The sequence below is a fragment of the Rhinatrema bivittatum genome, chromosome 9 (genome assembly GCF_901001135.1).
Source record: "Rhinatrema bivittatum chromosome 9, aRhiBiv1.1, whole genome shotgun sequence".
In the NCBI taxonomy this organism is placed as follows: Eukaryota; Metazoa; Chordata; class Amphibia; order Gymnophiona; family Rhinatrematidae; genus Rhinatrema; species Rhinatrema bivittatum.
In genome coordinates, this window is record NC_042623.1 from 134,041,220 (window position 1) to 134,069,075 (window position 27,856).

Below are 27,856 nucleotides of genomic sequence, written 5' to 3' on the forward strand. Positions count from 1 at the left end.
TTACCATCAGGTCCAGTGGGCCCACTCCTTCAACCTTCCATCATTTGGTTCTAAGTGATTGGAAGGCCAATATTCAGCTCCAGTTAGCTGGATAAGTATAGTGGTGCTCATTCAATATTTAGCTGCATTTAGCAGCTGCCACTTAGCCGGATAAGTACTTATCTGGCCAAGTATTTATCTGGCTGTGGAAGAAATATTCTGAGCTGTAGAGAGCTTCGAGTCAAACTGAACCCTCAGGGTAGTTACAATGCTCTTGAGAAGTACAAAGCATTACAGGAGATATGGAAAGAGCTGTTGACCTAAAACAAAATCATATGCCTTTAAGTCTTGGCCAGATTTCCTTTTAGTTTATTAACAAGCATCCAATGAACTACTAAGCCTAGGCAGTTATTCAGAGCACAAAGACTGAAAGCGGTTTTGGTGTTTATGAAACTGCAATCTAAATATCAACAGCATAGAAAGAGGGTCTAAAGCTACAATCCTGAATGAGTGTTGCTAACAGAGATAGAAAAATATTAAATAAGAGTGGAGAAAGGATAGAACCTTGAGGGATTCCAGATGGTAGAGGATCTGAGAGCTGATGTTCCCATTCTACCTGAAAAGAATGTCCTGACAAATAAGCTTTAAACTAGGCCAAGAACCTGTCAGCAAGACCAATTTCCTCTAAGCCATCAAGGAGCAGGGCATGTCCAGGAAGACAGTGAGTGTGTCCTGGCCTGCAGCTGCTTATTTATTTATTTATTTATTTATTTAAAATTTTTATATACCGACATTCATCCAGGATATCACATCGGTTCACAGTGTAACGCAAATATACGCCATGCATGGCGCTTTACATGGAACAGATAAAACATGTTAACAAGGGAATAAAGGGGTAAGAGAACATGGGATAAATTGCATTAAATATTAAACAAGAATTGCAATTATATACATATGTACAATGTTGAGAGAACTGAGAGAAAAGGGATTTGGGAATATTAGGGGGGGAGGGGGGAGTGGAGAGCAGAGGGGGGAGAAGAGGGGAGAAGGGGGCGGAAAGAAGAAGGATGGGGCAAAAGCGGGGTACCGAAAGGGGGGCGGTGGAAAGGCAGAGTGGAGATTAGGTGTATGCTTTGGCAAATAGCCAGGTCTTAAGCTTCCGCTTGAAGGATTTCAGGCATTCCTCTTGCCGTAGTTCAACTGGCATTGTGTTCCTTATAACCTAACATCATCAGTTAGGACAAGAAGGGCAATTTCAGTACTATAAGCCCTACAGAAACCTGACTGTGAGGAATGCAAAATGTTGGTCTTACTGACAAAGTCATTGTGCTGGTCAAATACCATCCTCTCAATGATCTTAGAAATAAATGGAGAGATTGGAAATAGGTCTATAATTAGTCAAAATACTAGCAGGTAAGGATTCTCTCTTTCTAACTGAGGCTGGACTCTAGTTATTTTAAGTTGCTCTGGAAATGACCCAGAGATCAAATAGGTCTTAACCATACTAGAAATTGGCTTTGATAGGCCAACAGCAGGATTCTTCAACAAGTTTGATGACATCGGATCTAATTTAGATGTTGTAAGATGGAGATATTTCAAGAGTAAGATTAATGCCAACAGCATTAGTTGATCAGCAAGAATCCTTCAAAGGAAGTAACTGGACAATTGGGTAATAATTTTTAATTGTCTTGGGCAACTATTTACAGACCTAATCTTATCAGAAATGCACGTTTCCTTAGCAGAAAGTAAAGCACCTTGGTAATGTTTGTTGGTAACTGACCGTTTCTTCTTGTTTGTTATGGATTTGGCCTTTGCCAAAGGCACTCAAAATAGCAAACCTGTCATCCATGGTATCACCTGTCTCAGATTTTGGTGATACCATGGGTGAAAGAACTGATGACGGATGTTGTATTGTGATAAAGGAGCTATTATAATATACTATTCCAAATCTCAATTTGCTGGGCAAATGATAAGGAATCAAAATTGTCTGGATAGACTCAAGTTCTGAGATAAATAGATCAAGATCCATGTGCTTAAGGTCTCTAGAACAGAAAGCACTGTTGATTGGAGAGAGTCTAGGTAGTTTATGATTAAGATAAAAGAATATTAGTGGTTAGACCAGGGAAAAGTAAGAAATGAGAAAGAGTCATTGACTAAAAGCCAGCTCTCTGAAGAAAAGATTAGATCTGAAGTATGGCCTGCCTTATGTGTAGGAAAGTTGACTGACTGGTGTAGGCCCAGGTCGGTGGGTAAGGAAAGAAAACTTTTATTGGTGGGATGGTCTGTGCAATTAACATGGACATTAAAATCACCTAATATAATTGAATTTTGATGGTGTGTGGTGATATCGGCCATAAGTTCCATTGTTTCAGATAGAAAAACAAAATAATGGTCTGATGGGTTGTAAATTAAAAGAAAAGATAACTTCAGTGAAGAAATCTGGAATAAATGGGCATCATATGTGAATAGGGTCTTAGATCCAGTTCTCTGAGATGGAAGAGATGGTTGCCATGTGTGAAAGATCATGGCAATCCCACCTCTAGATTGCCAAGATGGACAGGCCTGAGTAAGGCAGGAGTTTCTGTTAGAAAAAGCATATTAAGTTTATGAGTGAGTTTCAAATCCCTCACATAAACATGTTTAGAGCAAAGGGACCTAATATTTAACAGATCACAAGATACCATAAAAGAAGAAAAAGAGAAGGGAGTGAAGGAGAGTGGCACAGAAATAAGATTAGAATGGGAACTATTATGAGAAATAATGGGTCTATGGCACAAATCACCATACCAGCCATTGCCAAGCATAACAAGAAAAAGGTAACAGTGCAAAATTACAGAAAAGAACCAGATAACATCATAGTAGACAATATAATACGCAAAGCACAACAGTTACTGAGATATGGTTGTTGAAGAAACTCACTAGGAACTTGTGAAGCAGCTTGCAAAGGGGCAGCGTGAGCCCATTTGGCTTCTGCTCCTTCAGCGTGTGATCTGCTGGTGGCGATCCAAAGTAGAGCTGAAATTTAAAGGTCTCAGAGGACCTGGAAGTGACATCACAGATGCCAGGTCTGATGGAGGACAGCACCCTCATGCCCCTGGAAGCCACAGAACAAGGCAGGTAGACAGTTCACACAGGCAAAATAGTAGCAGTAGCAGATGCAGGAAGCTAGCACAGGATAAAATATTGGCAGCTTCTGAAGTAGACACTGGGTCTGATGAGGAATGGCAGCCCTACCTGCTGGATGCCGCAAAACAAGGCAAATAGACAGTTTCAACAGGCAACAGGCAAAATAGTAGCAGCAGCAGATGTAGGATGGAATATTGGTGGCTTCTGAAGTAGAGCTGAGAGTTAAAGGTCCCAGATGACCCAAAAGTGATGTCATGGATGCCATGGAAAAAGGTAGGTAGACAGTTCAAGCAGGCAAAACAATAGCAATAGCAGAAGAAGGAAGCCAGCACAGGATAGAATATTGGTGGCTTCTGAAGTAGAGCTGAGATTTAAAGGTCCCAGATGACCTGGAAGTGATGTCATGTATGCCAGATCTAATGGGGGATAGCAGCTCTGGCCCCCCGATGCCACAGAACAAGGCAGATAGACAGTTCAAATAAGCAATATAGTCACAGTAGCAGGTACAGGAAGCCAGCACAGGATGAAATATAACTTATAGAGGGAAACATTTTGTCTGCTTCACCGGTACTAACATCACACAATGGGAAAAGAAGGAGCTGATATTTAGTGGCCTTTTCACCAACAGCAGCGAAGCGGTGTCAGATAGAGGTGCAGCTAGGAGCTCCTTTTAACATAAGCTGTCTGCATGAAGTTCTAATCATTCACTTTTATCTTCCAAAAGCTAGTTATGTAATTGTAAATAATAAGGCACAGAATGGCTTGGCCAGTCCTTGATGAACTGAAGCCATTTGGCAACCTTATTATGGATCAATTCCACACACACACACACACACACACATCTATAAGAAAAATGTAATTGTATACCACTTCTTTATAGACAATGAATACACATATATACAGAGAATATACATTTGTACAGATTCTTCTCATATTTCTATTTTATAAAAGTTCACATGAAAATTTTGTATGCATAACCCTGCCCCATTATATGCATATTTACATTTTCTTTACACGTGAATGCGGGTATATAAGGGAAGGTGTCATAGCCTATCTTCCCAAATGTACCATGTCTGGAAGAAAGGTCCCCTGCTTAGGAAACCTAACTTTCAGCCACAGGAGGTGGACTTTCTTCTAAAGGAGGTAATGAAGATTCAGAGCATTTTTCTGGGAAGGATTTCAGGAAAGTGTGATCCTACAGGAAACAGCAGGCCTGGGAGAATATCCACCATCGACTGAACGCTGTCTTCCACAATAATAGGATTGTGCAAGGTACCAGTCACAAGTGATGAAACCTCAGATGCAAGGTCAAGGATAAATAGGGTAGACTGAGGGCTGATGGACCTGCTAGCCAGATTACCTTCATTTCAGAGGCAGCAGTGGGAGAGGTTGGAGAGCTGGACACCTCATGCTCTTAAAGTCAACAAGGTGAGCAGTGTTTGTAAGAAAGGCATATCAAATTCTTCCATATCATAAATATTATCATAAATATTATACATTTTCTAACCATATTTTGAGATATTCAATGGTCCAAAAAGCAGATAGGGCCTGCAGTCAAGAGCTATACCTGTCAGACCGTTTTCTGTCCATGCTTGTAAGTAAATAAAAAGTGCATAACAATAGCTTTAACATCCACGGGAATGCTAGACTAGAAGTTTGTTGATATCTGGAGGCCATAGAGTGGGACCCATTGAGCTGTGATCCATGCTTATAAGGAAGATCCAGTAGATGAGATAAGGCCAGGCAGAAAGGGTCAGTAGTGACAGTTTGGCACTTTATGTTTTTCCAGGGAATGAAACTTAACATGACTCTCAGTAACCTGGCAAGGGCTCAGTAGGAAAACCAGGAGGAAGAGAGTTAAGGGTGAAGCAGAGTCTGCTGCTAAGAAAGGACCCTGAGAGTGATGTGGCGACTGATGAGAAACACACCTAGGCTTTGTTGCAGGATACGCCCATGCCCACATACAGTAAACCACCTACTCCTGAAGTCTTGTGATAAGCTGAGGGAGAAAGGCAGAGACATAAAAGAGGGCAGCTTTTCTACTGAGAAGAGGATGAGATGCCTTGCACTCCAGCCAAGAACCACATGCTGGAACAAAATGACAAAGTGGCAGAATTGCTTGTAGGCCTAAGACAGGACATCCAAGGCCTGAAGGAAGTGGTGTAGATAGAGCTGCAGAGTGAAGATAAGAGATGCAGGATCTTGGCCAGATGCTGCAGGAGGAACTGCAGACCATGACTGGAGGAAGATGCTCCAGTGGATGCCACCATGCTAACCATAGCCTACATGGAATGCTCCTTGGCAGCCATAAGGCCTCTATATGCTACTTCCCCCCTAGAATTTGCACCACCACCACCCTGACATGTTCCTCTGCCTGGTGGGAGGCTCCTCCAGGCTGTCCATCACCATCTATAATGATGCCTCATCTTCCTATTACTCCACCACCTGCACCTATGCATTTGCCAACAGCACCTCTGCCACCATATAAGAGGCCTCCCACCCTCCATGATGGCACAGATGGGGACACTCTCCTCTGCTGACACAGGGATGGCCTCATCATGTGCAGCAACTGAAACACACCAGTGCTGGGAAGTCTTCATCCTCAGGCACCATAATGTCAGCTCTCAGGAGCACCTCTCCCCTCTAGAGACTTCTTGTAGTTATCACCCCTTGTCACTGTCCTCAGTGGCAGTGATCTCCAAAGGCACTGTGAGTAGTGACCATGCAGCAGCACTGCGTATGAGTACTTGACTGGACCAGATCAAAAGATTGGAGCCACTCCCCAAAAAGAGAGAATGGCTTAGGAAATATTTCTATTTTCTATTCAAACATCACTAAGTATTATAAATAAATGCACTTTGAACGTTGAAAAATGTTTTAGATAAGTGTTCCTAACCTCTACAGCTTGCTGGTGAGTCTGGCAATGTATCTCCTACAATTCCTCAGGTTGTATGCCTCCTCCTCCTCCTCTTCATCATGGGGCCCTGTAAGAAGATCATCTTGTCCTTCTGGAGGAGGCAGGCCTCAGAATTTGGCTAGATTATGAAGTATACAACAGGCTAGAAAGATCCACAGACCTTGGTGGGGTTGTAAAGAAGAATCCAATAAAGGAAGGACAACAAAATTATTAATGTCCTTTATAACTTCAAATATTTTTATTGTATGTCAGGCAAATGTGTCAGCTTACCAACATGGTTAACAGAAGCTTCATAGTCCCCTGACACGGGCCATGTTGCAAAAAATTGCGTCAGGAGGGAATCCAGGACAATCAATAGGTATCGAAAAGTGTTTAGGAGACAAATTATGTTGAGGCTGCAAATCCTCAAAAGCAGGCAAGGGTTAAAAATGTGAAAGAATACTTGTTAACCCAGCAGCTTCACTAACTCTTTAGAATTTTAATTCAGGATAAATCAGCACTAATCTCGTCAGGAATGTGAGAAAACGAGATTAGTACTGATTTATTCTGAATTAAAATTCTAAAGAGTTTGCCTTGACATACAATAAAAATATTTGAAGTTATAAAGGACATTAATAATTTTGTTGTCCTTCCTTGTTGGATTCTTCATTATTTTAGGTTGGACTGCTCGCCCTTGTTGTTGCTTGGAGTTGTAGGGAAGACATCCCCCTAATCTGTCCAGGGCCTGGAAACGTGTTTTAAGTAGGCCAAAAATTCTCTCAGTGGTTGCCCTAATTTGCTAGTGGGCCTTGTTGTAGTGGACATCTGCTGTAATCTACGGGTATGTTACCAGGCTCATGAGCCAGGTTTGAATGGATATCCTCTATCACTAGTAGGGGAGAAGGCAGGGAAGAGCAGAATGAGATATCCCAAGGTGCTAGGCAATGAGGTTGTCCCCTGGTAGAAGCTAGCTTCCCAGGCCAAAACGACAAGGCCACCTAGATACCTGGGAGAGAAAAGGGCAGACATTAGTTGCGGTTGGTTCTAGTAAGAGTGCATACCTGCCTAGAAGCCAACATTCAGTGATGAAGTTTTCCTGGAAGTGGTCATGAACCATGGGAGGACGTAGGCATCATGACAGGATCCATAAAACCTGGGCACTACATCCAAGATGATTCCCTCACTGACCACCTGTATGTTGACAGAGTGAACGAGCTTGTGGTTATGGAAGGTGGCTTTGTTGCCCACAGGTGCCATAATAAAGATATAAGTGCAATCAATGTCTCCCAAAACAGAGGAGAACCATGCAATTTGGTGAAAATCAGTCATAATTTGTTGTTTTTGCTGTCTTCTCTGAGGGAAAAATATATAGTGATGTGTTTTGTTGAGAAATGGAGCCAGAAACTAATCTATACATATGGAGATGGCTGACTGTTTTTTTTCAGCCGTGACCCCTAGAGGTAATTGGAAGGTGCCGGTGACAAAAAAGGCCAGTGTCATAGTGACCTTGAGGTGTAGTGGCAAGGCATGGGCCCTAATGGATGGAAGGACACAGATCCTGCCATAATTGATGGCACAGGTATAGTGCTGGTTAGTGGAAAAATTAACTGGTTAAAATTAGCCAGATAATTTGTCTAGTAAATTCACACAATAAATGTCCCGCTGAATATACTTGCCTAGTTATCCAGCCAGATCTTTGGACTGCAGCATTTTCATTAATGTAGAAATGTTTGGGAGTGGGTTCATGGCCCGATAGGGCCCTTTATTAATTAGATTAGGGAAAAAAAAAATTGGGCCACAGGCCCTTATATATATTTTTTTTTATAATCCTGACAGCATTTCTTAACCAGATATCTTTGAAGATATTTGGTTCTCTACTAATAACTTTCTCTTCTCAAAGTGAATTCCATTTACCTCTAACCATTGTCATCTATCACTTATCAAGCTTCTAATCCAGTTCACCACATGGGATCTATCTGCTGGCTTCTAAGTTTATTAATGAGTCTTCTATGCAGGGCAGTATCAAATTGTTTGCTGAAATCCATGTAAATTATAAGAACATAAATGCTGCTGCACTTCCCTCTCCCACCTTGATCCCAATAAGTGTAGGGATCACCTCAAGCTGCATTGTCTCCTTCTATCTCTGGTCAAGTGTCACGTTTTGAACTGGGCAGAACTAAAGGCATCCTGCATAGTTCAAAGCGTGTCAGCAGCCCTAGAAAGCAGAGGGGATGATACAGTTTGAAGTGCTGAACTGCTGTTGTGCTGCACTGGGATGAGGAGAGTAAGTGAAGAGATTGAAGGAAGAGTGTTTGAGGAAGGGAGAGTGAATAAGGGGATTGAAGGGAGATCGGGGGAGGGAGAGTGAAGGAGGGGATGGTTGGTAGGGGCAAGAAAGTGATTTAGGGAATTGGAGAAGATGTGGGGGAAGGAGAATGAATAAGGGAATGGGATAAGAGGGAATGAGCGATGGGGCAAGAGTGAGGAGGATCAGAGGAGGTATATGGGGAAGAGAGAATGAATGAGAGGATGGGGAAGAGGGGCTAGCAGGGCAAGTGTGTAAATTTAGGTATCAGAGAGGGTAGGGGGAGAATGGAGAGTGAAGGGATTGGGGCTTGAGAGTGAGTGGGGACGGGCTATGATTAAGGGGAGAGCAGGGAGCAGAGAGCATGAGGAGGTCTGGGGAAGGTGTCTTGAAGCAAAAGCTCTTTCTGCAGAACTGAGGAGCCATTTTAGCTCCCTGTTCTTTCTTTCAGTCTTCCTATCCTAGGAAGGTGGCTGGGACTCAAGGGTGGAGTTTTTGGACCTCCAGGACTTTGGAGAGTTTTGGGGAGGGGGGGGGGGGGGTCAAAGATGGATCATGAGAGTGAGTGAGCCAGAAAGTGATCATGCATAAGGAGAAAGTTACCTCCATATTCCTCATGTGCATTGAGAGATAACTCACCCTAGATTCATCAAAAAGCTATAACTTTGCATGGATAACTCCCATGATAAGAAAAAGGGGTGTGTTTATGATAATTTTAGAATTACCGGGGTATGTAAAAGTTTTTGCACCCTGTGATACTTGTATTTCACAGGAGAGAGAGAGAGAGCGAGAGAGAGATTCTTTATAAAGCCTTCTTTAGTAGTCAACTATTTATCTCACTATAGGAGGCCCAGATAAAAACTCGAGGTGAGGTTTTGGTGGTGGGTTTAGAGTTTTGGGGACAATCTGACATACAGAGTGAGACGTACGAACAGCACAGTACACCTCAGTGAAAATTTGACATCATTTGGAGTGAGGAAAGTCTCCCAAAGATGAGATTTCTACAATATTCTCTCTCCCTAGCATGATAATACCCTGTTATAGAGTCCATCAAGCTAGGGCGAGAAAACACTGTAGAAATCTCATCTCTGGGAGTAGTGTCTGAAAACCACTGCACTCTCTTCATTATTGCATCATCCAGTTTCTGAAGACACTAATGCAATTAGTAAGTACACTTTTGGGACATCCTTATGCAAGGAGGATATATTGCAATTGATAAGAAAAGGTAGTGGGACAATACCATTTCCTAGGCAACCTCCCATAGGTTGTGTTCTAATAATGCATTCCAATGTTTTAGATACCAGCCCACAGATGGAGTTCTATAATTAATTGGAATACAGTCGGAAAAAGAGTTGAAAGGAGAGAACACAAGTAGCATGTGTGTTGCTATGTGTGTGGAAAGTAGCTGCAAACCCGGTGTCTATTGGTTTTGTGAGTTGCCTGGCTCCATTTTGGATGATAAAGAGTTAGGAATTAGCTTTAGCCTTCCAATTCCTATTTCATCAATTTTTAGTTTCTGTGAAATTAGTGCCAGAATAGGATCTGAAAAGCACACAAAACTCAGTTGGAATTTGCTGCTACGAGAGACGTATTACACAAATTAATCCAGTTCCTGTACCAGGTATCATTAAGGTGCCTCAATAATATTTGGGAAGTCTGGAGGAGATAGTACCAACCCAATACTTGGAACAAAGAGGATTCAGGGGGAATCAAGAGGAGTAAAAAAAAGGAGACAGAGCATGGAGAGTGTGCAGATTTATCTTTGGAATACAGGTACCAGGGACTGTCTCAGAGAAGGAGGAGGACCCTAGGATCATTTACTCAAAGCAGTCATTTCATTTAGACCAGGAACGGACTTTGCAAGTGCTAAAGGTGGTTGGTACATTGCAATTGACAACAGGATTCATCTTCCATAAGGATTTATCTCCCAATAATATACCATGTATCAGACTTTCATCACTGCAGCCATGCTGTTTAAGTAAACTATTTCTTTTGTTAAAACACCAAATCACTGTGTGAGAGTCATTTATTCAAGACTGGTACCCATTTACAAGCCTAAGGGCACTAGAGAGACTTCTCTTCTTTCAACCCTTCCTTTTCAGGACAAAACCAGACCTGCAGTGGTTCGCAATGGATCCCAGGAGTTTCAGAGTGACCCCTTCATCAGTGTAGAGACACAGGAGAGAGGTTACACTTCTTTCTTATAAATCATTTAAATTAAACAACAAAAGATAGCCCTGAATGATATAAAGGGCAACACTTATTAATTAAAGCAACAGCAACAAAGACAATATTGTAACACAACATGCTTACAGCAAGCTTTTCCAACAAGTCCCAAAAATATCTCCCGTATTCTGGTTTACTACATGGAGCAGGATGTACTTGCTCCTTTCTCCTCTCCACCAAACCCCCGTTGAAGAGGATCAAACATCATATTTATCTGTGTTCTCAATGATGTTTCTTACATAGTGGAGCTAGTGCTTGTTTAATGTCATTTGGAAGACGATCTAAAAATAGTCTCCATTAATTCATACATTTCTCAAAACCTTTAGAGATGCCTTGCCACATAAATATTTTTTTCTATTTGAAAAATTTGTCATAAAGCGCAACCACATATCTTTTGTATGTGCAGAATCATACAGCCACTTCCTGGAATACATTTCTTAGCTAGCATCAGATAAACTACATCTTCTTCCTCCTTTAGGCCCAGCAATGCCCTCACATGGAACATCTTCATTAAATAACCTCTGAAACTCTGCAAATATTTCTGCCCAGAAACTTTTATCTTTGCACAGGAATACCCACTATGAATCAATGTGCCCTGATCCCCTTTACATTGAATACACACATCTGCATCTATTAATCCCATTCTAGCCTCTTTCTGTCTATAGAAACAGAGTGGAGAATTTTCAATTGTATTCCTCTAAGGCACATAATACGGCAGTATTATGTGCTTGTGCATAATAGTATGTCATATCATGCACTGTAATAGTGTCTTTTAAATTACCTTTCCAGTACTTACTCTGTAACTGCTGAATGCCATCAGTGATACACCCTCTGCTCATATGATATCACGTTGGTATTGTTCAACATTTTACAATAGCTTTGCAGAAAAGCCTACTCTTTTTTCTCCTGCAATGTGGCTAATTTGTTAATTACAACATAATGTCTCGCTAGTAAGTACTCATACCACTATTATTCACATTATATTTTCCTTTTAACATATCAAAAGACATCAGTGGCATGGTATCTAACAACATATCCACTATCTGCTTAATTCTAAGATCACAGCACTGCCTTAATATCCCTTCTCTACCATGTACAAACATGGGTCCTGATTTACTAAAGCTGTTCTCCCATTTTGAGTCTATGGGAAATATGCTTAGTAAATGAGGCTCATAGAACATAATTTTCTAAGGATTTCTGTGAGAAAAAACAGATATATGTATGTATATCAAGCAGGTGTACGCATACCCATTTTAAAAAGGGACAACATACGAGCATATTCCCAACTTTCATGAAAAATAAATGCATGAACAAAGTGAGCATGTTTGGGGCATGATTAACATTTTATAAAGAATGAACACACAAACATGTGCGAATGCTTTTACTACAGCTAATTTGTGTGCCAAATTCAAAGTTGCATTCTCTTTTTCAACCTGGTATTTGACAGCTGGCTTCTTACTGGTGAGTGGATACTGCAGCAGGCTAGGAGGAGAGGCAGATAGGGTGGTGGGCAATCAGAGAAATTATAGTCCTTGCCCAGAAATGTTTTCCTGTTACCTTTAATTTTGTCTGGTTTGTTGGTTTTTGGAGAATCTGTTAGTAAATGACACAACATTCCAGAGAAGGTTAGTGTGTGTACATGTGACTGGGGGCATACTGGGGGGGGGGGGGGGATGAGCAAATGCAACTGGGGTATTCTGGGCCAAACTGAGACATACTAGGGGGGAATGAATGAGTGTTACTGGGACATACTGAGGAGGTGCGTGTGACTGGGGCATGTTGGAGATCTGACTGGCAAGAGAAATAAATCCAAAATGACAATAATTAACATGGATACTTCATGGCACAATGTTTGAGAAGGTGGCACCCCTTACAGAGAGTATAAAGGACCAGGGCACAGTTTTTGGATCCGTCTGAGGAGTAAGGCATGAACAGGAGGTTCAGGTTCAACAAGGAAACCATATTATATCTATATCAGCAGTTAAAACAGGAACTGCACCTTTTCACCCAGAGAGGCCATGCCTTACCAGTACACCTCAAGGTCACTACGGTCCTAGGCTATTTGGCCACTAGCACCTTCCAGACACTATTGTGGTCATGGCTGGAATAAGCCAGCCTGCCACCTCCATATATATTGATCAGTTTCTGGCTGCTTTTCTCAGGAAAACACATCACTATGAGGTCAATATTCAAAAGCCATTTAGATGGATAACTCACAGGTTATCCATCTTAATGGCAAATTAGATATATTCAGCTACATATCTGGCTAAATTTTAGCTGGATAGGTCATCATCTAGCTATAATTTAGCCGGATTAAAAAAAAAAAGAGAGGCTTTTCGGAGGTTCTTCTGGGTAGCATTTAATTATCTGGCTAACTTGCCCAAATTTCAATTATATTTGGCTAAGTCAGCCAGATAACTTGTTACGTATCCAGATATCTTCAAAAAATATCTGAGTAAAGAGCACTGTGACTGTAAGATTAAAGAAGAAGTTGTAAAGGGCCGACAGCCAATGTAGAACTCTCTTCAATAACTTTCAGTAATGCCCTTTCAGGCCATTCACCCCCACTCACAATCCCCTTTCAAATTTAATAAAAATTGTGGGTGGTATCCTCCCATCCTCATCCCCTTTCCCGAAGCAGTCAGAAACTTTTGCTGTTGCTTGTCCCCCCCCCCTCCCACTTCTCTCCCCCCACCCCCATTCTTAAGATATGGTTATCATATATCTAACCCCCCCCAAGACTCTCTTCTACCCCCCCCCCACCCCCCGCCAAGCCATGGATATCCCTGTTGGGAGCGAGATAAGCACTTAAGTGCTTTCTGTGTGCTCCAGCATAGCCTCTCTCAAAAAAGGGATGGGGGGGGGGGGGTAGACACCTGTCAACCACCCATGGTTTTTATTACATTTGAAAGGGGATTGTGTGTTGGGGGAGACTGGCCCAAAAGGGCATTCCTGAAAGTTAGTGAGGTAAGTTGTAAATTGGCCACAGGCCCTTTACAACCTCTTCTTTAATCTTACATTCACGGAACTACTTACCCAGATATCTCTTGAAGCTATCCGGATACGTTTCAAGGTATCCAGCCACACAAGGCCGGATAACTTAAAAATCTAACCGGCTATATTCAAATGTAGCCGGTTAGATTTTTAAGTTATTCAGCTACTGGATGTTTCTCCTGCTGAATACTTGGGACAAGTTATCCAGCTAACCTTAGCCGGATAACTTGTCCACTAACTGCCCTACTGAATATGGACTTCTATAGATCTTTTCCTCCTCGAAGATAGAAACAACAGCAACTGAGTTTTACACTTTCCCTTAGTTTTGGAGAATAATAGTAGCCCTCACATCCCTATGGGAGCACCATCAGCTGATGAGGCTTCCAATCCCTTAACATGCAGGTGGTCTGCGATGGATATAGTACCCAGGTTTCTAGGATCTTGTCATGATGCCTACATCCTCTTGCAGTGAAAAATTCTTGACTGTTTCCAAGAAGGTAACATCACTGAGGGCTGGCTTCTAGGTAGGTATGCAGTTCTCTCTAAAACCACATACTATTAAACTCTGCCCCTTATCTCTCCCTGATATCTAGGTTGACAATCACTTAGGCCTACCATCAGGGGAGCATTTACTTAAAATTCCTTACCGGACCCTACATTATAGAACTTAGGTTCGGACGTGTTTAAATGCTCAAAGTTCCCCTTACTCCTTATCATGTATTCCTTGTTTTGATTCTCTATTCTTGTTCAATTTTTGTTAAATTATGTTCATATTGTTCGCTGTAATTTCCAACTGTTGGTTCGCTGTAAACCGAAGCGATATGTACTTGTACATGATCTTAGGTATAAAAAAAGTCTTTAAATAAATAAATAAATAAATAAATAAATATCTCACTCAGCTTGTCACTGTCTTGTCCCTTACAGCTGATAGAGAATACCCACTGAAAACCTGGCTCATGATTCCACTGGCATACCCACACACTGCTGCAGATGTGTGCTACAACAGGACCCACTGGCAGACCAGGGCAGTTATTGAGAAAACCTTTGGCCTACTCAAAACACTTTCCTATTGCCTGGACAGCCCCACCAAGGTCTTTGCGATTTTCTATCCTGCTGCATGCTTCATAACCTGGCCAAAATCAGAGGCATGCCTCCTCCAGAGGGACTAGATGAGCATCTTGAGGAGGAATATGACATGAGTGCAGAGGGATTGCAAGAGATATATCGCCAGATTCACCAGCAGGCTGTAGAGAAAAAGAAAAAGCTGATTCAAAGAAATTTTCAACAGTGATGGTGCATTTATTTACAAGACAATGGTGATATGTGTGCATATAAAAAAAAGATTATTCCTTCCTAGGCTATCCTCTCTTTTTGGGGGTTGGCTCCAGTGCCTTGGACAGGCCCAGTGTGCTACTCTTCCACAGTGGTGTCCAGTCACTACTCACAGTGCCTTTGGAGGACATGGAAACTGAGGGCAGTGGCAGAGGGTGCAAGAGGGTGGTGGGGTGGAGAGTAGTTCCTGAGAACTGATATTAGGGGGCCAGTGGCTGAAGGCCTACCAGCCCTGGAGTGCCTCTCCTCTTTAGCTGCTGCAGCAGGAACATGTGTCTATCACTATGATAACAGAGTCTTCCTCTGCGGTGGTGGCGGTGTATCTGGACGACACATTGGTACAGATGATGGACCCAGTGGAGGATGAGGCCCCATCATGGGTGGTGGCAGACCCATTGCAGAGCCTTCCCACTGGACTGGTGCAAGGTCAGCAGGTGGTGAAATCATCCAGGATGGTGGTGGCGCTGCAGCATATGTTTGGTGAGTTTGTACCCAGGGGACTGGTGACTGTGGTTGGCAGTGTCATCTACTGCATCATCTCCCTCCAGATAGTTGTCATGTCCTGCAATTTCTCGTGCAGCATTCTGATCTCCTGGAGGACACCCTGCATTTCCTCATTCACGACTTCCTTCAGGCCCTGGATGTCCTGCCGGAGGCTTGTGATCCGGTCTGTAACTCTCTCATTTAATTTCAGCATACTGGCTTTCTGCTGGAGTGCATGGAACCTCTGCTTCGCTACCAGAGAAGCTGCTCTCTTCACAGTGACTGGCCTCCCCCTCATTTCCAGCAAGCTGCAATACCTCAGGAGTAGGTGGCTGGGTGATGGTGGCCCTCAGCTCCTCCTCCAACAAGGGCTTACAGAGCTTGGAATCTGCAGCCACATCTCTTTCAATCTCCTCTCTGTCAGCCCTGGACTCTGCTGACCCCTCCTCCTTCACATCATTGCTGTCTTCCTCTGGTCTTTCTGGCAGCACTTGTGCACGTTGTCTAGCCCTTCCAAGGCCACTGCTTACAGGACAGTTAGATTCTTGGCCAGTCTCTTCCCTTGCAAAAAGATAAAAGTATACACACTGTCACTACACATTCTATCTGGCTGTTTCTCTTTTCTACAACTGTACCTTCCTTACAGGCATAGAGAACAGTTTAAAGGTTTAAAATCTACGGTCTCCTTTTACTCAACTATATTGTAACCTAGCATTCCCTTGGGTGTCAACACAAATTATATACTTGTTTCTCACTTACATGCATGCACAAAATGAGGAAAGATAGCTTGGTGTGGCTATTGACAGCTAGCCCTATCTGCCTGCAGCACCACTGAATACCTCAATAAAGGTATATATGTATTTATAGGTATAGTTTTAGATATTATACCTATGACAGGCAAGATCCCTCAATGCCTTTTTTATAAACACAGCTCACCTTAGCAGCTTTGAAAATGCGAGGCATCCAAATCTTCACAACGCTCACAACAGCCTTAGAAAAGGTGCTGAGGACCATTTGTTCTGCCTGGGTGAAAGTAATTTGGCTTGCAGGAGCCTCTTCCCTCATCCTGGTCTATTTCCTCTTGACCTGGCGTTGGAGGTCTCGACACTTGTGACACAAGTCTTGCACAATCCTGTTATTGTGGAAGACAGCATTGAGTCGGTGGCAGATTTTCTCTCAGGTCTGCTCTTTCCAGTAGGATCCCACTTTCTGTGACTTCTTCTCATATAAGATGTGCTGGACCTTCATTACCTCCTTCACCAGAAGGTCCACCTCTCATAGTTGGAAGTTAGGCTTCCTAAGTAGGGTTCTACTTCTTTCAGCCATGGTGCTGTTACAAAGACTGGCAATGATACTTGCCCTTAAATACTTACATGCATTTGCACGTAAAAGGCATGTTTATACACCTATAAAGGGAGAGGATGATGCATGAAATGTTTTAAAATAACAAATGTTCATGCATGTTGCAATGGTTTGTGTCTTAGCTTAATAATCGTAACCTTCATGTAAATGTACATGGTCAAGTTTCAGACTGGTATACTGAGGGTACTGGGGTCCCTCAGGGCTCAAATTTATCAGCCTTACTCTTCAACATCTTTGTTCAACCACTGTGTCCCCTACCTGATTCTCTTAAGGTCTATTTCATGTTTTATGCAAATGATATATAATTGTATTTTCCTGTTACTGGTGAGTTTTCTGAAGTGCAAGTTCTATAGCTAACTGTCTTACTATGATTAATAACTGGATGTCAGAAAATGCCCTGATGTTAAACTTGGAAAAAACTGAAATTCTATGGATTTCAAGAAAACCTAGACCGATTGAGATATCTAAAGTGACAATTTTAGGTGCAAAGATACAATTTGCAGAGCAGGTGCAAAATTTGGGAGTACAATTCGATTCACAATTTAAATGTATCCTGCAAATTAAAGCAGTTTTAGTGAAAGGTTATTTTAAGCTGCAACAGCTCCATCACTTGAAATCTCTTATTGAACCTGAAGATTTTAGAACTATTGTCCAAGCTTTTATTATAACAATTGACTATTGTAACTCTCTATATATTGGTTTGCCAAAGATTTGTTTACATGCATTGCAATACTTGCAAAATTCAGCAGCAAGGTTAATAGCAAATGTTCCAAAATATGGGCAAAATATGTTCCGAAATTACATTGGTTACCAGTAATTCAGAGAATGAAGTTTTAAATTTTGTTGTTAATAATGAAATTGAATAACGAAAATTCACCCAGTTATTTAACAAGACTAGTAAGGTAATATGTTCCTATGTGAGATTTAAGATCGTCCTCTCAATGTTTACTATAGGAGCCTAATGTTCATTAATTACATTTGCAGGAAGCCTGAAATCGAATTATTTCATCAGTTGGCCCTAAATTATGGAATGCCTTACTAGAAGAATTCAGGGTCATTTCTGACCTTGGGGTCTTCTTTAAAAAACTAAAAGATATTTTGTTTGAAGAAGCATTTCTAATTCAATAACTCTATTGGTTTATATTTTTATATTGTATGTGATGTTTTATGATGATATTGATTTACTGTATTGTTTTGTTGTTTTAATATGTTTATACTCTGCTTAGCATGATTCATTATAGGTGGATAATAAGTACCATAAATAAGTAAATAAATAAATATACTTGGTTATATTGGCTGAATATATGCATGTTCAATCATTGTAAACTTGTGGTATACATGTATATTTTCCTTATAAGTGTATATACAGTTGGCCTATAATTGAGTTAGCTGCAGGCTTCATGTCATCAGGGCAGTCAGAGCTGATCCAGGGTTTATCCCTATTGCTTTCAATGGGGTAACACCTGAACCAGCTCTGCTTGTCCTTGATGAAATGGAGCATGCAGCTAACTCATGTCCATAAGCTATTTATTAGGTGTAAGGAAACCAAAGCATGTCTAGATGATTAACTCATCATCTAAAGCCTAGATTTTTTATATTTTTTCCTTTGCTTTTATTCCTTATATCTGATATTTTATTAAATAAGGAAGAGAAATTTCAGAAAGCAATTAACATTCTTTTTGAAAAGTATATGTGTCCTGTGTATTAGAAAATATCAGGCAATGAGTTTCTGCTGGGTCTATTAGCTACATCTACCCTATAAAGTCCATGTAGTATAATTGATGTCAATATGGGAAGCAGCTGAGGGAAATTACAGTTGACCCAGCTTCAGGGGACAACAAAGCTCTGAAGGCTTGCTGTGTCAATGTCTTTCCAAATTACAGGTGGTATAGGTGGGTGAGGGGGCAAGGTCATGGACACATCAAGGAGTCTCTAATAGCTCACATCTAGAAGCTTTAAAGCGACAGCCCTTAACAACTCCTTTTGCCTACATGGACAAGAAACCTGGCAAAACCTGTGTTTGGTAGGCAGATCTCTACTGGATGGGGTGTCTTTCAGAGATATGTGTGAGCTTGGCAATGAAGGGAGTTGCGGATGGAGGTTGGGAGCACTGTTGAGGTCAGCTGGACCCTTCCGAGGAAGAGAGCAGGTATGAGCAGGTAGAAGGTTAGGCTTAGGTGCAATAGTAACATCAGTTACAGGGAACCCTTCATCACTGAGGAAAGATAGATTTTGTTACTTTTTTCTTTCATTGACACCAGCTTGTAGGCATAGAGGCGATTCATTGGAGCTTGCTGCAGACTGCTTCATATGAATGAAGCTTCTACCTGCATAACTACATGACAGCTCTTCTCTGCTGGAAGTTGTGCTGTTTTTGAAAGAGACACTTCATAAGTGCTCCTTTTCTCCTTGTGTCACAGGGGCTACCGATGCCATTGGTCAGCCCGTCACATGCTCCTACCATGGGGAGGTCAGGGGTCCCCCCCCCAAGACTTGCCAAAAGTCCCTGGTGGTCCAGCGGGGGTCTGGAGCGATCTCCTGCACTTGGGCCGTCGGTTGCCAGTATTCAAAATGGCACCAATAGCCTTGCCCTTACGATGTCAAAGGGGCTACCGGTGCCATTGGTCAGCCCCTGTCACATGGTAGGAGCACAAGATGGCGCCGACCGTCCATTGCTCCTACCAAGTGTCTCTGTCACATGGTAGGAGCATGTGACAGGTGCTGACCAATGGCACCGGTAGCCACTTTGACATCGTAAGGGCAAGGCTATCGGCGCCATTTTGAGTCATAGCAGGCCCGACAGCCAGACGACATGGAGGGAGAGATCGTTCGCGGGACCTCGCTGGAGCACCAGGGACTTTTAGTAAGTCTTGGGGAGGGATCGGGATGGTGGGTGGGGGGGGGGGGGTTTATAAGAAAGTAAATGTGAAGGGTTGGTGTGGGGTTTTTTTCCAATTCGCGGTTTTTTTTCTGATTCGTAGTTTGTTTTTTTTTATTCGTTTTTCCGGTTTCGGGTTCCAGTTTTGCTTTTGGCGAAAAATGATCCGTGGAAAAATGAGTTTTCCCATGAAGCGCCCGAACCGAAACCCGACCCGAGCCAGAAAAACGAAGCTCATCTCTATTGTGTAGTGCTTTTAGTAGGAGGAAGCATACAAGATGCTTCCCTCTATAGACTATACCTGTGCTTGTAGCTTGGCTACACTCACATCTCAGGCACTTTGAGGATGCAAGAGGTAAATGTAAACTGAAAATCATTCAGGGGAGCTAAGTATAGAATGCACATTCAAATAACTAGAAGTTACACATAGGCAGCTGTAAGGGTAAATGAGTGGAGGATAGAGATTACAGGACAAAGCTGTATGGCAAGCTACATCAACTGCAGTGGGTGGGTGAGAAAGTGATTGCAGTAGAGTGTTCTGAAAGGGGCTTAACTTAGGTGGACATTAACCTTAGCATGAATAATAAAAAGACATACACAGAGAATATAAATTATAAAAGAACTTTTATAAAAAAATTAAAACTTTAAAAAATATTTACAAATATAGAAATATAAAACAAAAATTGAGAAGAAGTGGAAAAATTGAGAAGTGGAAAAATATAAACTATTTATAATTAAAAAAAAAGGGCCCAGGAGCCTTGGAAGGCAAGGTCCTGATTGGCCTGGGTGAGGAGGGGGAGCTGTGGTGGTCACCTCATGCTTATAAGCTTAAGAGCAGTTGTGAAGCCCTCTTGAGCCTGAACAAGGTGTTCCACCACCTCCACCAGCTTCCTGAGGTCAGTTTGCACCCTGCTCAATTCCTCCCCCATCCTTTGGACCACTTGGCCGATAGATGTTAGAGACCAGGCCTTCTGACCTGGAGCAGATGCTTCAGCCACTGAGGCTGCCTCTGTAGCCAAGGAGTACCGTGCAGAATCTGGTGGATGGTCTCAAGTGAGCTGGTCGCATCCCTCTCCCAGCAATGTCTAGGCAACCTCAGAATCTGTGTGCAGAGGTCCTGGAGTAGAATGGGAAGGAGAGAGAGATTCATGGCTGTTTTGGTCTGGGGCCTCCCATAGGGGTGAGGTAGTGAGTATTGTGCCACCACAGGGTTGTGGTGGTTGTGCCTGCTGCTCCCCGGCAGTAGCAGGAGGGTCCAGGAGCTCATCCTCCTCCAAGCTGGTGTTACCTGTGAACTGAGCAAAAGGTGTCTGTCAAGCCATCAGCTGGTATGCTCCAGGTGTGATGTGCAGCATCATACAAATTGTTAGAGGGCACAGCATTTCTGGAAGAGGTAGAGGCAATGGGAAATGCTTCTAGTGGTGGGACACCCATGTGCTATAGGGGGAAGAAAGGCCATAGATAGGTTTCCTGAGATATGTAAGCTTCTGTACAACAGTCCTTTACCGTAAGGTGCCTAGCTAGTGAAAATGCTCAGAAGCAGGCTAAGTGTCTGGCTATATGTGTTGGTATGTGACCTAGATTCAAGCAGTCAAGGGTCATGATGCAGCCACAAGTATATAGATCTCTGATGGTTAGGAGGCCTTAACATTCTCTATTAAGGGTTTTAGGAGTATGTTCTAACACCTTTCTGAGTTCAATAGTGGTCCTATGAGTACATTTCAAGTACTGCTTCATGATGATGTTAATGTGCATCAGGATGATGTTAATGTGCATGAGGGTTTCTTGAAGCTCTAGGCAGAGACAGGGTCTTGTAGAGTAGCAAGGCAATAGTGGGGCCTGAGATGGAAGCAGGAAATAAACAGTCCATGTTGATATCTCCCTGATGAGCATTTAATGAATGTACCTCCGGCCTCCTCCTGCCAGGCACATAGCAGATCCAGCCACACCCCTTTCTTTCTACGCAACTCCTGGGCCTTCTTCTTGAGGTCCTCAATCTATACAGGGAAACAGAAATAGAAAGATTTTAGTTTAATATTGCAGGTTTTGTGACTTCCAATTGGTATGTTTCCTAATTTTCAAGTGAAGCCTTGACTCTGTTTCATGGTTCTTTGCTCTCTCTTCGTGCAGCTATATGTAGTGAACTGTCACCTGACTAGAAAATAAACCAAACCAGGGACAATCTCAGAGCAGCCAAGGTACCCAGTTTCAAGAGGGAGACAGCAGACCAGTCCAGGGTTTTGGACAACTCCATTTTATTTATTTATTTATTTTAGAAAAGTTGTAGTCCACATGTCCCTTACATTCTCAATAGATAATAAGAAAAAAAATACACATAATTCATAAAACAGAGATAAGAAAAAATATATAAACAGAAGATGAGAATGTTACAGCTGGCAGTCTACAGAAAATAGTCTGTAGTTAAGAAAACAATACTGTCAAATATTTCCTTCATGAGGTAAGTCTGGTTATGACTACTGTAAAAAGGTGAGATTTCAAGTTTCTTCAAAATTGTTTAGTCTAGTGATTAATTGGAGCTGCTCTGGAAGGGAGCTCCAAAAGATTGGACCATCAATGGAAAAGCCCCTATCTCGAGTCTCATCAAGCTGTGCATGATACATGAATGGAACTTCTAATAATCCTTGTTAGCAGACAAAGATTTACTTGGGTGATAAATCATTAACATGGAGTTCAAAACAGTGACATCCCATGTATTCATCATTTTATGAATTAGAATAGCAACTTTAAATTATATTCTCTATTGGACAAGGAGCTAGTGGAGTGACTTCAAAACTGGAGTAATTTGCTGCTGAATTCTGTACAATCTGCAGAGGTTTAAGAGTAGTGTCAGGAAGACCAAGGTACAAGGCATTACAATAATCCAGTCCTGAAAGAACTAAAGCCTGAAATACTGAATGAAAATCATCAGTTGGAAGTAATGTCTTCAGATGTCTTAGCATAAATATCTTAAACAGGTCAGAATGTGTTACATTCTGAATATGGGCCTTCTTGGAAAGATCACCTTCAATCACAATTCCGAGATTATGGACCTGCTTGGTGATGGATAATTTACAGCCACTAAATTTTAGCTCAGTGGGAGGGTTAACCATGGGGGATCTACTCAGGATAAGCAGCTCAGTTTTATTTACATTCAGGAATAATTTATTGTGAGATAACCATTGCTTGATAGTGGTCAGACAAATTGTAGCAAATTGCAAAGTATGCTTCCATGAAAATTGAACCGGAATGAAAAACTGAATGTCATCGGCACATAAATTGTAAGAGACACCCAAAATAGCAAGTATCTTATAGAGAGGATTCAAGGTAAATAATGATAAGTGTAGCTGAAAGCGCTGATCTCTGGGGAACTCCCATGGTTAACCCATGCCATAATTATACGTTTTGCCCTATCTGAACTCGCTGTACTTGACCATTAAGAAACAAACCATTGAATATGATTCTGGCTATGCCCGTCTCTTGTAAACAAGCTAATAGTACGTCATCGTTCAAAGTACCAAATGTTAAGGATATATCAAGTAGGACAAGCAGATAGCTAGTCCTATCCTCAAAACCACAACATATGGGGGTGGATTTTAAAAGGGTTATGCGCGTAACCCTTTTAAACCCCTCCTGTGTGTGCCGAACCTATTTTGCATAGGCCCTGGGACGCGCATATGTCCCAGGGCTCGAAAAAGGGGGAGAGGTGTGGGCGGGGCAGTCTAGGGGCGGGGCGTGGGTGGGCTGGAGCCTTCAGGCACAGTGGTCATTTGCCGCTGTGCCCGAGATCGCAGGCCGGCCGTTGGCCGGCACGCACAACCTACACCTGCCCAGAGGCAGATGCAACTTCTAAGTTAAAGGTAAGGGGGAGTTTTTAGGTAGGGCTGGGGGGCGGGTTAGGTAGGGGAAGGGAGGGGAAGGTAAGGAGGGGCGGAAGGAAAGTTCCCTCCGATGCCAATTTGATTTCAGAGCGGCCTCAGAGGGAACGGAGGAAGGCTGTGTGGCTCGGCGCTCGCAAGGTGCACAAGTGTGCACCCCCTTGCGTGTGACGACCCCGGATTTTATAACATGTGTGCGGCTGCGCGCACATGTTATAAAATCGGGCATAGATTTGTGTGCGCCAAGTTGCGCGCACAAATCTACACCTACACATACCTACTAAAATCTGGCCCACGTTGTCAAAGGTTGAAAGCAATAAGACCTTGGTACTCAAATTCCTGTGAAACCCATTCTTGGTGCATATACAAAAGTTGGTGCTCATTCAAGTAATCATTGAGTTGTTGTAGCACATCTATCTCAATTACTTTTGCTAAAAAGTTAAGTGCTTATATCGTACAATAATTTTCTGGAATTGATGAATCCAAATTCTGTTTCTTTAAGACAGGACAAATGGAAACCTGTTTCAACAATGTCAGTAGGTTACCTTCTTGTAATGATAAATTGACAATTTGTGTTACAACAGGTGCAATGTCATCCTGCAAAATTTTGAATATAGAGATAGGGCATGGATTTAGTGGTCAAGAAGAACTATTCATATTTTGAAAAAATATTTAAGAATTTTGTAACCCCAATGATCTCAAATATTTCCAATTTCCTTGTATCTTCAAGAACTGAAATAGAAGCAATAGAACACAGATAGGTGGCTTGAATTGTTCTAGCTGTCCCTGATTGAACAGCTTGAGCTTCATTAACAGAGATTAACTGGTTAAATTGTGAACACAGTCCTTGGATTTTACCTGTAAAGGCTGAAATTAATATTTTAGGACTAATTATTGGTATTTAGTGGAACAAGTGGGCCCAGATTTAGAAGCCATCTTAGTTTTACTACAGAAAACAATTCTTCAGAATTCTTATTTGTAGAGTGTATTCTGATGCATTTTGGGCCTAGCAGCACTGATTTCAAAGAATGAATCAGGAACTATAGATACCACACAGCTTTGTGAGAGAGCATTTGGCAGGAGGTTTAGAAGGACAAATAGATGAGTAGTTTGCTGGTTGGCATGATATTTTATAAGTTGTTAATTATGACTGTTATATTGTTTTAATTGTATGTTGAGTTGGCCTTTAGTTTTATTTATGGTTTAATTAGTTTGTGATTTTATGTTTGTTACAACTGTCGCTGCCCGACGTCTCCACTCCACCCTCCTTACCTCTCTGGCGACTCTTCCCGCGGTTGACGGATGTTTGGCTGCCATGGCGTCTGCCTGCCGTCCTCTCCGGCGTCCCCGGTCCGGCTTGGTTGCTGCCTCCCGCCATTCTGTCCAGCTGCCTTAGGGTGCGCGCGCTGCGTGGCCCTGCTTCAAATTCTTTCTTTGGCGCGAACCTCAGCGGCGTCCCCCTGTGATGACATCACGCATCCCGGATACAAATAGCCTACACTACTGCTAGCTAATCGAGTTAGCAAGGGTCAGGTATTCATAATGGTGAACTCCTTACGGATGGAATTCGCTCTCCGTACCTAGCTACTCTGCCTCTCCATTATTGGACTTACTCTATTTGGGGTACCCGCTCCTCAGGGGCCTCTCTCTTCTCTTTCAGATTGCTGTCTGGAACCAGTACTCGCTCCTCGAGGGCCCATGTTCCTGGACTCGCTGCCTGGACTTCACTTCTGCCTGGAAGATACCGCTGCCTACACCATCAGTGAGTTACCATCTACTTCTCTCAGAGCTGTTCCCTGGAACCAAGTACTAGCTCCTCGAGGGCCTGCCTTTACTTCAGCTCCTGTGATTCCTACCGAGAGAAACCGCTGTGTGAGTACTCAACCAACGAGGCTCTATTCCAGAACCCTGCATATACTTCATTGTACTCACTATCTCAGTTTCTCTTCACTACAGCACAGCCATTGTGGGATCGCTGTTCCAGAGCCCTGAGGGACTACAAGCCCAGCCGGGCTTCATCTCTGCTCACTACTGCCACCTCTGGTGGCTCCTCAATACTGTTAATAAAAGATCTATCTGTGTTGTGTGTACTGAAGCTGAGCCTGACCTGTGGCCCCTCACGGGACTTCCCCCCCCGTGGGCGTGGTCAGCAGCCACAGTGTCCAAGGGTCCATTCAAAACCTTACAAACAATAACAATGTTATTTTATGATTGTCTTCATGTCTGGCAATTTATAAATGCTTTAAATAAATGATTCAGTTCAGAATGTATTAGATTCTATTGTAACTCAAAAATGGATTCCAGTAAATAATCAACCTATTCGGTAGCTTGATGATGAGCTGAAGCACATGTGGTGTATGGTTAGGAAGTTGGAGCCTAGATGGAAACAGGTAAATCTGGATGGCACTTTTAGAGAGTAGAGCAAGTTAGCTAATAAATATAGACAGAGGGTAATTGCAAAGAAGAATGAAGCCTTTTTTTTGTTATATAAGATCACCTGATAATACAAATAGGGATTTAGAGTGATAGATAAATTATTAGGTAAAAGGAAGATTGAACTGCCAGTGAGAATTCCATTCTGCACAGTTTGTAAATTTTTATAGAGAGAAACTGGAGTTATAAATGGATTTGGGAGGGAAAGGTGTGGTAACTAAGATTAAGGGAAGAGAAGAGGATATGGGACAGGAATTGTTAGAATTTTCAGTTATTAGAACAGTTACTGTGAATTGTATGAGGCCCTCTGGGAGTTCTCTAGATTCTTGGTCTTCTTGTTTAATTAAATCTCTAAGGGGCGAAGTCCTTGTTTGTTTGGTGGAGTTGCTAAATTTTGTCTTTGAGAGAGAGTTATTTCCCTGTAAGTTTAAAAAAATCAGTAATTTTTCCATTACTTAAGAAAGCACAACTAGATTCATCATGTTGTGAAAATTATAGACTGGTGGCACATCTTTTTTTTTTTTGTCAAAGCTGTTTGAAAAAATAGTTGTGGGTTGTATTACCCAGTTTTTGGAGAGGGCTGGAAGTTTGGCTAGTATTCAATCAGGGTTAAACCAAGCCATAATACTGAAGGGAATTTGATTTTCTTGGCAGATGATGTTTTACATCAGTTAGATAAGAGGAAAATCAGGGGTGCTTGTATTATTAGATTTTTCTAATATCTTTGATTTAGTGAATCATGAGATTTTAGTGGACAGATGTTATCAGATTGGTTGAGGGGCAATGTATATTTAGTTGGATCGCACCTTTTCTTTTTGGTAGAATTCAAATGGTGCAGATAGGGAAATAATGTTCTGTCAGGGTCTGATTAAACAAAGGCACTATAAACTTACTTAATGAACAAAACATAAAACAAACAATCTGTGCTTCTTGACTTACAATAATGCAGGATAACAAACAAATTAGCCAAAAAGACTTCCCTTACTGGGCAAGTGAAGAAGGTGATCCAAACAGCTTGATAGTATTCAATGTACTCCTTTACAGACCCAGTCCTAAGGATTAGGAAAAACATTGTGCAGCAGAGAATGCTCTGGTGGTTAGAGTTTAAAACAGGTGTGTTACAAGGGTAGGTCTATTTCCGGATCAATGAGTCTCTGGCTGGGCCTTGCCTGAGAAAAAGTAGCAATACTGCTTCCCTAGCTTTCAGCCATAAGCATGACTCACATGAGGGGGCTTCAGCCTACTCCTCCCAGGATCAGCGGTTCAAGACCCTGTAGGTCCTTTATATGCTTGCAGTTTGCCTGGAAGGGGTGGGGGAATGCTCCAAGGTTCTTGGTTTTTTATTCTACTTTTTAATGTTTTCATGCACCAGCTGTTGATACTTCTTCAGAAGCTGGGTATCATTGGTTTTATATATGCCAATGATATCCAGTTTTTGTTGTCAGTAGAGCAAGATTTGGATGAGCTAATAGGGCAGCTGAAGATTTGCCTGGGTAAAATTTCCAGTTAGTTACTGGAAAACCAGTAAATTTTGAAGACATTGAAAACCGAGATATTGGGTGTTGGCTGTATTTTTGTTAAAGCCTAGCCTCAATTTAAACTGGATAATTTTGTAGAGAATGTTGTGGTTCAGGCAAGAAGTCTTAGAGTAGTATTATATTCAACTTTTTTGATGAAGACTTATTAGAAAGAAAATGAAGAGGATTCGTCAGCTAAAGATATATTTGGATAGTGGAATTTTAAAAATATTAGTATTGTCCTTAATGATGGAGACTTTTTGATTACTGCACAGTCTGTTGGTTGGTTTACAGAGTTTTTTGATAAGAAAGTTGTAGTTGATTCAGAATAGTGCACTGAGGCTAGTATCTAGGAAAAACAGGAGAGATAGGGTTTCACCACTGCTAGCCTCACTGCACTGGCTTCCAATGGCTGAGAGGGCAAAATTAAAATTATGTAAATTTTTCATT

The 27,856-nt window shown here is 42.0% G+C and overlaps 1 protein-coding gene across 6 annotated transcripts in view; it reads right to left on the reverse strand.

The window, feature by feature from the left end:
• PPP2R3A (protein phosphatase 2 regulatory subunit B''alpha) overlaps window positions 1–27,856 on the reverse strand; it is a 435,163-nt gene that overhangs the window by 35,061 nt on the left and 372,246 nt on the right. Inside the window, exons 13-14 of one of the 6 annotated variants that reach the window (XM_029615754.1) lie at window positions 21,488–21,578; window positions 20,284–20,876 (exon numbers count right to left, since the gene is read on the reverse strand). The exons of the other annotated variants lie outside the window; for them this stretch is intronic. Of the exons in view, the coding sequence (XP_029471614.1) occupies window positions 20,667–20,876; window positions 21,488–21,578 (301 nt within the window). The 3' untranslated portion in view covers window positions 20,284–20,666. Of the gene's footprint in view, window positions 1–20,283; window positions 20,877–21,487; window positions 21,579–27,856 lie in introns of those variants that run through there. 6 annotated transcript variants of the gene reach the window in all.